The sequence below is a fragment of the Antrostomus carolinensis genome, unplaced genomic scaffold (genome assembly GCF_000700745.2).
Source record: "Antrostomus carolinensis isolate BGI_N321 unplaced genomic scaffold, ASM70074v2 scaffold23501, whole genome shotgun sequence".
Classification (NCBI taxonomy): Eukaryota; Metazoa; Chordata; class Aves; order Caprimulgiformes; family Caprimulgidae; genus Antrostomus; species Antrostomus carolinensis.
In genome coordinates this window covers 13,134-25,545 of record NW_010295158.1, presented here as the reverse complement: position 1 = coordinate 25,545, position 12,412 = coordinate 13,134, and the positions used below count along the sequence as shown (strand labels likewise).

The window sequence follows — 12,412 nt, the reverse complement described above, 5'->3', positions numbered from 1 at the left end:
TGTGCGATGATGAAAAGAAATAGGCTAGGCAGCAGCTTAAACTTTTTGCCAGTGTTTTGTCAAATCCCACCTTGAGAAATCAAAAGCATCTAAGCATCCTTTCCAGTCTCTTAGGCACTTCATGCAGGACTAAAGAATGATCAGACCAAAAGACCCCAATTACTGAGGGCAGAGCTGGTATACAAAGCAGTTCACTTGATGCAACTGTAGACCAAACCTTCCAGTAAGATTTTTAGTGTCTTGGTGGGTGGGACAACATGTGTGTTTTGTAGCCAATGACCAGCTGAAAACATTGTCTTGTTTAATGTTCTCAGTGTTCCCCAGCTAGAAATAGTGACAGGTTTTGTAGTCACTTTGTAGGAGCTTTCCCAAAGGACTAAGGTTACAGGATGCTAGGTGTCCATGTCCACGCTGTCAGCTTTTGTCAGAGCAGAGAGAAAAAACAGCTTCTGTTCCTCTGGCAGCCAACATAGACCAAAGCATACACAAAGCCTAAGGGGACTAGAGGTGTCAGAGGTTATTTGAGCATGACTGCCATGCGTCTCCAGCACTTGTGCTCCTGTCTTAATACATGGCAGTAGTGAATACTTGGATTTTTAGGCTATTTTACTAAGCTCATCAGAGCCTGAAGTCTTGTACTGTTACAGAAATGGGAAAAGGGAGAGATGACACCTAATAAAGGCCTGAATGCTTTAGTAATGAGAATCAGAACCTCTAGGTCACTAGCTCATTAAACCCAAATGGCTGGTTTCTACCCTACATTAAGTAAGTTCATTATTTTAGTTCAGTTTCTAGATGATAGGCATCCACATTAAAAAAGATAAAAATAAAAATTTCCAAGGTGTTCTCTGGTCTGCATGTGGAAGAAAAGTCAAGAACTAAAGAAGAGACTTTGAACTTCCTTCTCACACCTACCAAAAGTACCACTGCATAAGAGTGGTTGATGCTTGCTGAAGGTATAGTGTGAAGAAATCAATGGCCTGGTTTTCTGGGGAGACAAGACATCAGTCAGTAGGACCACTAACCCAGTATTCCAAATGTGTTCACTCTCATTGAGCAAAGTGCTTTTATAATTCAAAATCTGTTGTGTCCAGAACATCACAAACCTCCCTGCCAAGTGATAAACAAGTCAGTCCCATAGTCTCATCCACCAAGTAGCAATGCCATCTGTCACACCCTCCAAGTACAAATGAACTTCTATCCCTCTTCCCAGGTTTTACAAACTCTCTTAACAGACAGCTTAGTGTAATTTCTGTTTCTTCTGCTTCTGCAGCTGCCTCTCCAGGGACCAGGCACTCCCCAAGCGAGCAAGCAGAACTGAAGGCAGTACTGAATGCAACTAACTGAGTTTATCCTTGGAAGTTAATTAAATTTTAGCAATTCTAAAGAAATCAAAGCTTCATTTATTTATTTATGGCTTCCTTTATAAAATGTTCCTATCGATGTCTTTAGGAGATAGCAACATATAACCACACATATTAAGTCCTAGTAGAGTATCATGCCAAATACAAAGAAAGTCCTCAAAGAAAAAACTAGCTTCAGGCAAAGACCTGTTCAAACAGCTAGGCTTTGCATAGTATCTAAAAGTCAGCTCTTTTGAAAACTCAAGGGAAGCAAATTCTAGCACTGCGTTCTCTCTACTGATGGCATTCAGCAACTGGAAATATAAAATGAGGGACTTCAAGCTATCAGGAGATCACCAGACAAATCCCAAATCCACTTGCAAATGTAAGCAAAATTCCCTTTGAAAGGATATATGCCCAGGCTTTGAGATCCCAACGGTTCAGGAAGAATTCAAGTAAAATTGTTCACACATTCTCAAAATGAAGTTACAGTATTTGATTGTTTTATTTCCTTACACAATTTCAGAGTACCTCATAAGTATGTTAGCTTGATATCCAGCATTAGAAACAAACAAAATACCTCTTGGTAATTGCATTGTAGGTATATTATTACGAATAAACTAAAACACAATTTTGAAATTTAGAAGCTGCAAGGAAAAAAGGAACATCCACTGAATGCTGACTCAGATATTACGACTAGAATTTGGCACCCAAGAGAGAGTAAAGAAACCTAACTGAAAACTACAAGATACTAAAGGAAACAGATAGGATGAAATAGTTGATTTGCTACCATAACTTTGTCACTGGTTATGCCCATTACTTTTATTTTCCTCATGACAAGATCCCAAACCCTGCCTCTTTAAAGACACAAGATCCAGGAGAAGATGGCAATACTAGGTTATAGCAATAAGTTTTAATTAGGTTTCTACTAAGTTTCTTTTTGAACAGAAATGTCGAGGATTGGTTAGCTGACAAGGGTCACATAGACATACTGTAGATGGCTGACCAGGATTTTGGGAAACATCGGACTCTGTTAGTCTGAAGTGCTGGGGTGGTAAGGACACGCTGTCCTTGACTGCAGCTGTTATATGATAACAGGATGCTTACGGTCAGCTAAGGCATGGGAACTTAAGGGAGTAAGCAACCAAGAATGAGGAACTAGGGGAGGGGTTGACGTTTAGGATAGTGACCAATTAATTAGTTAGGTTACAGAATATGTATGATCTCATTAAGAACTGTATAAGTATGCTGAACGCTAATCAATAAACGAGGCTTGCTGATCGCTCATATTGAGTGCTCGAGTTCTCCCACCACGACACAGAAACCCAAACTAGATCAGTGAGAATGTCTCAAACAAAGAGCTAAATAATAATGGTTTTGAAAGATCTTAAACCTTACCCTGGCCTACAAAGAAATCATCACTATAATCATCTATGCAATTGCAAAGATAGGTTCAGAATATCTGAAGACTGTGAATAAAATATTAATAGACTGCCTCTCTGATGTGCTATCTGAAGTTCACGCTAAACATTTAATGAAAACCTAGCCATTCACATCTTTGCTTTGCTGGATAAACATCACTGGAGTAACACTAAGTTTTTGTAAGAAGGTGACTCATATCTAACAGGTTTTGAAGGTTCTGAGAATTCATACTCAGCTCTAGGTCTGGATCTGAAAGATTAATCTACTTAAGAAAAAGTCATCACTCTACCTGATCTTCCATCTCGTTGAATATCCACATGATACCACTCTCCATCATTGGCTTTCTTCTGGGTGGCCTTGACTTTAATGGTCCCAGAGCCCATGTCCAGTAGCAAGTAGAGGTTCCCATCTAGAAGCTCAACTGCAAAGAAGTCTACCTTTGTATTTTTCTGGCTCCTGGTATCTTTCCTCTCCTGAGGCTTGCCGTGGGTGAAAAGGATCAGTCCATTGGGTTCAGTGGTTCGGAAATCAAATGAGATGGATCCCATCCTTTTGGTATTCCATTTAGGCAGGCTAATATAGGCCTCAGGTGTCTCAAAGCTGATGGGATCCAGCGTAGCCACATTCTCACATACAAATTTCACTTCCCCGTAGATCTTCATCTTAGTATCACCAATCCGTGCCAAGCGAGACAACTCCAGACGAATATCATTATTCTTATAAACAACCTGCCAGACACAAGGAAAAATATCATGCATCAATCCTTCGTACAGTGCAAATACCCCAATTACTTTCAGCCATGGGAGATAAACTTCTCCCAAAAGGCAGTGGAGAGCAGAAAGGAGACCATGTAAGAGTCTGACACAATGACAGAGGGAGAGAGCATAACCAGGAGTGTGTATAGAAATGACAACAGTGTGTACTTTGCCATGACTATAGATCAAATAAGCAGGCAGAAGAGAACATTTAACTGAAGGACAGTGAGAACAATTAACTCTATCACAGTCCTAGTCTAATGTAAAAGCTTTTGTATATAAAATACAGTGTGTGTCTGGATTCATGCTGTTATATTTGCATAAAGCCCATACAAAATACATAACAAAGCATAATTTCCATGTCCAGCTCTGCAAGCCACAGCAGGGAAGTCTGTACCACCACTGGCATTTCTCTATTACTCCCATAAGCAAAAAAAAATAAAGCAAGTTGCTGTGAACTGTCGGTGATGGCCCCATGGCTCCTAAAGAGCCAGAAGAAAAAATAAACAAAGACTTAAAATTTCTCTGACCAAGAAATCTTAGATCACTACAGGTACAAACTTGCTATGGAGATATCAGCATAGCTGATACCTATCAAGAAACTTATGCTCTCTGTACTAGCACATAAAAGCCTATACATATTCAGTGCCTGGTCTCTTACTCTCTCTGGGTTAAGGACCAGAACTCTGGACTGTGTTGCTGCATGGATGGAAACTAGCCAAGAGAAGTCCCAAACAGGCAAGCATTCCTAAGCATGCCTGGCTTACTCAGGAGTCTAGACCTGCCCTTCTCTTTCTCACAGCTGCAGAATAAATTCCTTGCTGAGAGGACTCCTCTCTGCCCCATGCCATTTTCACAGAGGCAGGGACTGCAGAGGGCACAAAGCTGAAATATTCGTAAACTGTATTTCCTCTCAACCACCTTCTGTGCTTTCTAAATCCAGAGCTGACACATACAGTAAGCAAAAGCATTTCTGCATCTAGCACAATTTTGATTGAATTCATGTTCGGCAACACTACTGAAGACTCTGATCTTTTCTGAGGAGTTATTATTTTAAAATACTTTGTATCTATTACATATAGCATACACATACACACGCATTTGATTTCTGCTTTCAAAATGCTAGCAGGATGAGTGGTCAGCAATTTGCTATGAAAAGAGAAGGGAAAGGAGATATGCATTGTTAATTCTACAAATAGGACAGGAAAGACAGAGAAATGAGTGCGCAGTAAATATTAAAAGGCAAATGTAGAAGAGAATCAGGGATAAACTTCTAAAGTAGGTGACCTCAGGAGGAAAAATAAATGAAATCACAATTCAAGACATTAATAGCAAGCAAAGAATTTCCAGCTTTCACTAAGCATTAAAGGATAATTTCCCCACTGCAGCCAGCATAGCATCAGATTTTCCTGTTGCAAAGGCAAAACACCCTACATCAGAGTGAAAAGAGAAGCCAGCTGTTAATTCCCATTTGGAGTCATGGCACAAAGCTGTAGTTCCTCCCAGCAGAGGACAGTATTGACCAACAGTATCTTGTTTTACTCCAATTCCCAATAAAGCACTCTGCCCTCGCACAGACTTCAAAAACATCAAGTCTATTAATATCTGCAACAGAAATAAAATATATTTTCAATTTGTGGGACTGTAGTAGTTGCATTCTACGGATTAACCATGTCAAATGCTCTCGATAGACAGACCATACACCTCCTTCCAGTGACTCAGCAAGGCTGTGAATTACAGCCTCCCCCCTCAGCCAGACACTAGTTCTGAGCACTGCATGCAGTCCTGTCTCTGCATCTCAAGGAAAGAGGGGAGCTGAAGGTAAGAAGGAAAATAAATAGAACAATTAGGAGGATGGAGCAGGGTGCTTTATAAGGATAGCCTGAAAAGGCCTGGAAAGGACTGAGAAAAAAATATGATTGAAGTTTACAGAAAATGGAGAAGGTTAATATAAGAACTGCTTTTTGCCAAATTCAGCAATAATAGAATTAAAGGCACTCACTGAAACTGTAGGATATCAGTCTAAAGTGGTTTTTCAGAAATACTTATTTACAAAGAGGGTAGTGAACTTCTGGAACTTGCTGCCACAGGAGGTCATGGAAGAAGTGAGCATCAGCTGGCTCAAAAAGAATCAGAAAGATAAACGGACAGCAAGTCCACAAACTGAAAGGAAGGGACAAAACTTCTAATAATCCTAATCCAATAGCAGTGGATGCTGTGGGAGTGTAAGGGGAATGCACTACTGACAGTAGCCATGCTCACACACTCTCACTTATGCCTGCCACTACTGGAAACAGAATACTGGGTAAATGGATTGGCTGTTCTTCAGGCCCGCTAGGGCTTTTCTCATGTACTTAATGAATAGTGTAGTGTATAGTAGGTTGTGCACAGTCTACTCCTTGTCTCACTGCAGGGACAACCTGGGAAAGAGGATAATAGGAAATCAGTTCCTCTGGACAGAGTCCTTCTGCCAGCATTCTCTGACTGGTACAACTTCCGCACAACACTGCATTTTTGGTTTCACTCCAGTATGGAGTTGCTTTGGTGGGCAAGAGAATGCCAGGCCTGCACAAACTGTGACTTTAATGATCCTAACATAGGAGAACTGCCCTTATAGGATATTACTAACATTGCTCAAACCAGCACTCCTCTAAACGGTATCTTGACTCAGCTTTTCCACACATGAGAGGAGCAGACAGGTAGCACAATACCACAGATATGATTAATGGCTAGTGCTGAGTTGGGTCTAGCTATGACTCAGCAATCTGCTTTCAGCATCTGCAGGTTGCTAGTAAAAGGAATATGGTCACATACACATAAGTAGCTTCTAGCTCTCAGATGAGCCACATACAGGTTACATCTCCCCCTTTCACGTATTTGATACTTGAGTGACAACTCCCATTTTTTCTGGGGAAATGCTGAGGGTTCGCCTCTGGGTTTATTTGGGGTTTGCTATGTAGATTGCCTTGTATTTCATTAGATATACCAATACCACAGCTGGATAATCCTTGAGACAGAAGATCTTCAAAAGATCTAGAGAAAATTACATGGAATTAGTTCTAACCCAGAAAGTCACTAGCAATGGTGGATCTGACAGCAAGTTTGAAAGAAAGGACCAAGAACCAAGCAAAAAGACTTGGGGAACAGGGGAGAAAGGGTGTTGCATGGATAATGGAGTTCTGAATTCAATCTTTTCAAAGAAACATGTCCACCTCGATCTGAATCTCTGTTATTCAAATGTTTGTTGTTCCACATTATTTTCTTTAGAAAAACCCAAACACACAACCTAGCTCGAGAAATTTAAAAAGCACCTGTATTTAAGGAAAAAGTACACGCGTTCACAGAGCTGACTTGAGGTATAATTGACAGGCACATTTGGACATCAAGATCTTGAGTATAATCAGGTACACCAGAACTCTCAGCAGTATAAACAAAAGGACAAAAATAATCCTTGGGTTTAAAACCAAGGTGAATTCTGAGCAGGAAGAGACAGAGATAAGAGCAATTCTGGCTTGGGCACTGATACACTAAGGCAGCTTCTGATATTTGCAGTTCAATTGTTAAACCACAGATTCAAGAATGAGAAAAGGGAATATAATTAAATAATTGGAATGCATGTCCCACAGTGAAGAACATTCAAATTCAGTCTGTTTGATAGGTAGAGGTTAAGGGGGAACCTGATTACGATCTACGAGTACCTGTGCCGAAAATGGAATTTGGCAATAGAGGGCTCTTCAATTCATGTGACAAAGGAATAATGTCACAAGGCTAGAAATTGAAGTTAGAGAAATTTACATTTTAAAATACTACTGTTTATTTTTACATGAGGGTAATTTGCTATTGATATAATTCACTACAGGTTATGGTGTCTTCTCTGCTACTGGCAAATTTTAAATTAAAGTAGTATCTTGTTTTCTCTAAAAAACACAGTGACACAGGAGTTAATTATCTAGCAAATCATCCTAGATTTTCATAATGGCTCTTTCTGGCCTCATAACCTATGAATCTTTGTGTTTTAATGAAATAAACAGATGCTTCAGTGCAGTTTTCCAGGACAGATGAAACACATCCTTCCCAAAAGTTAAAACTGCCTAGTAAAGGAGAAGATGCTTGTGTCAGTTCAGGTCTGACTTGCCACCAGTGCCTTCACTGAGGTTTTTTTATGTTTGTTATCCTACCTTGCAACCTACTATTAAAAAGGCAGGCAAGCATAAAGTCTAGGACAAAAAAGTTGATTCTGTAGTTCTAAATATATGAGCTTCAAGAACTGGTTTCTTAGACAGTCACCTGCTACAAGCCAGAGAAGAAACGTTATCACATTTAACTGAGGAAGCTGTCTGCCAACAGTAGAACCTATCATCTGCATACTTCCTACCTTGCAGTCTCATTTTACAACCAATCTCCGAACTAACTTGAGGACTTTTCAGGATATACCAAAATACTGATTGAAACCCACACCTCTAACACCCAATGAGATCATGACTGACTCAGAGAGCTGTCCCACACTAGGACACAGCCTTCTAGTGCCACTCTGGGACATGGCTTCCATAACAACATAGAAGCAAGCACAGCAATGAAAGCAGTGTCCATAAATTTATCCATTTTTATCATATGACTTTCTGAACAAAGCCGATTTTGCCTGTTTAAACAGAAATCAGGTTGAGTTCATCCTGTGTCTGATATGTACCAGAGAAGGCCAAGAGCCCTAAGGGAATCAAGGAGACGATTCCTGGTACAGACATACACATTTACTCTACAGTAGAAAAAAGAAAGGGGAAGAAAATTACTATCAAGCTATACAGAGCATTTGAAAAGTAACCTTTATGCTTTCAATCTTAAAACCATTTATATTCCAAAGATTAAATCAGAACAATGACAACAAAGTTTTTCTCCTTTTCCATGAGGACTGCTTCTAAACACACTTTAACAGAGGAATATTTTGACTGTTCAATGTCTATTTAATGAATTGAACCAGTATAGATAGATGGTCTGGGATGGGATAGTCCAGATACACACAGTCTCTGATAACCAGCAGTAGTATTCCGTTACATCTGAGACATTTTGGGGGATAAAAAGATATACAGTAAATTAGGTTTCCTTTAAATCTGCTGAGAAAGAATAGTTCGTCTTAAGCTGAGCTAAAACAAATTGGCAATCCAGTTTTGAGGTTTCTTAAAAATGGCAACTTTGCAATTTTGAAGCATTCAAGGAATTTCTCCAGCTAAACTTATAAGAAGCTTCACTCATGGGTTAATGACAGCTCTAATCAGATAGCTTTTCACAAAGATGAAAAGTGTCTCTCTGCAATCAACTGAAAATGCAGATAGAGAGAGAGCAACAAAAGTGAGGAAAAATTATGTGCTAGACTTGGCCAGTAGCCAATATAAAAATTCTTCTCCAAGCTAGTGCTGCTAAGGAGGAAATGTGGGTTTTGGTGCAGGTTGGACACAGGAATGCTCCAAAGGGGAACGCCATTGATGGAATGCCTGGCAAAATAGATGACCATTATGACCCATCATAAAAAGGGCAATAACCTGAACGCTGTGTAAGTTTTGCAAGCTAGGAAAAGCACCTCTGATGTTCAGCCGAGTTGTGCACCTACTCCATCCTGTATCATCAACTGCTTTTTTTTTTTTTTTTTTTTTTTTATGTCACAGGCTGCTTTCATTCACCAACTGCCCACCTGACTTCTCAGAAGGGCTAACTATGAGATATTCAGTCTAGAGCCTTTCTAAGACTTCCTTAAAGGAGCTTGCACTGGACAAGACAAGTTCCTGCAGCTTAATAAATTACAGCTTATCAGCTGGTTTACCAGAACTATGTGTTTCTAGCCTGCCCCAACAGCAAGCAGAAACAAACACACCAGCTAGCAATGCTTCACTTTGTGTTTGGGACAGACGAGGTATGCAGCGATCCAAGGCTTCAGTGATGGGTAACTAAAGATGCTATACTTATTGAAAGAACTGTATGTGGACTGTGCATACCTGGTCTAAACATATTTGATGGTTCACTGGGATAGCAACTGCATTCAAGTAACAGATAAACACTATCAGCATTCACCACACTGAAGGAGTTAATTTACTTGTCATGAAAAACGATGCATTAAACATTGATGATAAGTAACTGAAACAAAACAAATCAGACTCAAATATTATTTGTGCTATGTTAAGTAACGCAATCCTACATTTCATCTGAATTATGTTTAACAAAGAACATATATTTACCCAGGTAAAAATAGGAATATGGTAAGTAGAATGCTTAAACAATAAGGCAGCACTATTTCAAGCTTCCCTACAAAATTTTTTCCACCTTACAAATCAGTGATAGGTTCTGAATAACTTCAGGTTTCGTAGAAAACTCCAGAAGAGAAAAGAGATTGTTTTAGTTTCAGAAGACTTATATAAAGATACAGAGAAGCACTCCCTGAAGTAGGATATAAAGAAAGAGAAAGGGATTCAAGGTGCCAGTAAAAAAGGGCTGAAAAAGGCAGGGTGGAATTTCTTCAACTGGTCTAGAGAGAATACAGTAAAAATAATTATTCAGGGAGAGGCTTATACTGAAAAATAACATTTTCTTAACAGATACTGAGGACAGAGAACCCAGTACTTCATTGTGGTCACAACTATATGTTAAGCAAAAATAAGCCCCTGCTTCTCATGAGAATTCGGGACATCAGAATGTGTTCACTGCTACTACAGAGTTAACACCAACCCAAATCATTCACAGAGTACCCTAAAGCAAGTTTTAACAGATTAAGGCAGATCAAGGTCCATCTTGCTGCCTTATCTTTCACCTTGGAACATACCAAGATAAAGACCAAACATTTCTATCTATGTCTTTTTGGAATAAGATCTAAGATTCTTTGCCTTACGACCAACAAAATATAAGAATGACAGAGATTCCAAACTTTAAGGTAAAAAAAGTTGCTTTACAGCTTTTTATTCAAGTTCTAATATGTATCTAGAGCTGTACAATAAATTTGTGCATATACTGAGCCTGTTGCTTCTTCAGTTAGCTATGAATATTGCTAAAATGTCCAATGCTCTACAGCCTTACTTATTCTTGGCATTGCATTGCAGCATTCAAACTATAGAAAAGCAGGGTTGTGAAATGACCTACTTCTTGGGCTCCTTCTTTTTCACAGATAGCAAGGAGGTCAGAATTTATCACATGGGTGGATTTCTGCATCCTCCATGCTGGGATACAATGACTGCTAAATCATTTGGTCTACTGTTGAAGAAAATCTTAATTTCAAAGGTAATAGCAGACCCCACAATTGAAACAAACATGATGGGAATACTAAAATTTACTCATATCTATTTGTGAAAAAAGGCATGACGCTGTATAGAGGGGGAGAACATTTAATAGTTGGAAAAGAAATGCTGCTGAAGGATTCTATATTAGCCCTGAAGACTACAGTCATTTCCTCAGCTACTGAAAAGGCACAGCATAGACAGCAGTAAGATTTAGGAAAGGCTGTAGCCTGGACTATGATTTGAGAATGAATGCTCTTTTGCAGTGGAAGTGTCAAGTCCTCTTCTTTCCTTGCCACAGAAACTTCAAGTTTTGCAGCAAGCGAAGAAAGGGATCACAGGAAATAAGGTATAGTTTCTGGATTACTTAAAATATCATTTTCTCACATATTTTCTAAGCAATGGTAAGAAAGCCACCTAAACTCAAATATTTTCAAAAGTATATTCCTCACATTGTGGTGGCCAACTTGAGGTTATAGGATCAGTTTTGCAGAAGTGCTCATTAGCCAAAAGCTGTAAGTGAAGACAAGGAGAGACTTTGTCTTTACTGCTAAAGCTAAAAGAAATGCTCTTAGATTTCTCAGTCTGTTCCTAAAAACTAGCTGATAATTGTTACTATTTAGGTGAAAAAGTAACTGACTGATATTTGACAGTAGCAGAGTTCACCTTTGTGTCATCGCAAAGCATTTAAGGCATTGCACTGTGGATTCAGGTGCACAAACTTGAACTTCCCTTTTACTTCGTGTTCTATTCAACCTCCATTTGGCCTAGTAACAGAGAAGAATAAAAGCTGCAGGACGGGGAAGCCAAGACAGCCAGCTATGGTACTCCTTACTTGTACCACATGCCATAGACACAAGCGTACCTCATGCTAGCCCTGAAAATCAGCTTGTACATTGAATATGTCCCTGGACATAAGAAGGGCAGGGAGGAGATGTGTCAGTATTTTACAAATATTCATATATATACAGTAATGAGAAAATTCTATGTTCTACTCCAAGCCTGTATAGTGCAGAGGCAAAAAAAAAAAAAAAAAAAAAAAAAAGACAGAAGAAATAAACATTTCGTAGCTACATACAGAAAAGCATTCATTGCGTGGACTGAATGAAGCGTCCTGGAATGTATGGAGACATAGGAGGAGACAGTGCTGGAGATCATGTCCAGTTTGAAGAACTGAACTTCAAGAAAGGAGTGGGACTATTGGAAAGAGTCCTGAGGAGAGCAATGAAAATAACCAGAGGTCTAGAAAACAGAAGAAAAATTGAAAGTATAGCTTCTTTTTAATGTACAGAAAACTGCAAGGAGACATTATAACAGTGTTCAAATATAAAAAGGCTGCTACAAAACAGAAAGGAAAAATCTATTCTTTGTATCTGTGCTGAAAAGGACAAGAAATAATGGGCAAAAATTACAGCAAGGAAATGTTAGAACTAATGTTAAGAAAAGCCTTTATAATTTAAGACAGTGAAGCACTGTAAGAGATTGCCTCAGGAGCAACCATCACTGGAGACCTTTAATTGCAGGTTAAACAAATTGCTGTCAAGACTCACATATATGTCATTGATTTTGTCTTGGGACAGTGGACGCAGAAAGGATTATATAACCTCTCATGGTACATTCCAGTTTTATTTTATACAAT

The 12,412-nt window shown here is 39.1% G+C and overlaps 1 protein-coding gene across 1 annotated transcript in view; it reads right to left on the bottom strand.

Moving 5' to 3' along the window:
• Positions 1 to 4,524, bottom strand: part of LOC104532642 (neurexin-3-like) — a 7,491-nt gene extending 2,967 nt beyond the window's left edge. Inside the window, exons 1-2 of the mRNA XM_010177897.2 lie at positions 4,477 to 4,524; positions 3,055 to 3,493 (exon numbers count right to left, since the gene is read on the bottom strand). Coding sequence (XP_010176199.2) covers positions 3,055 to 3,493; positions 4,477 to 4,524 — 487 coding nt within the window. The remainder of the gene's footprint in view (positions 1 to 3,054; positions 3,494 to 4,476) is intronic.
• Positions 4,525 to 12,412: the final 7,888 nt, after the last annotated feature.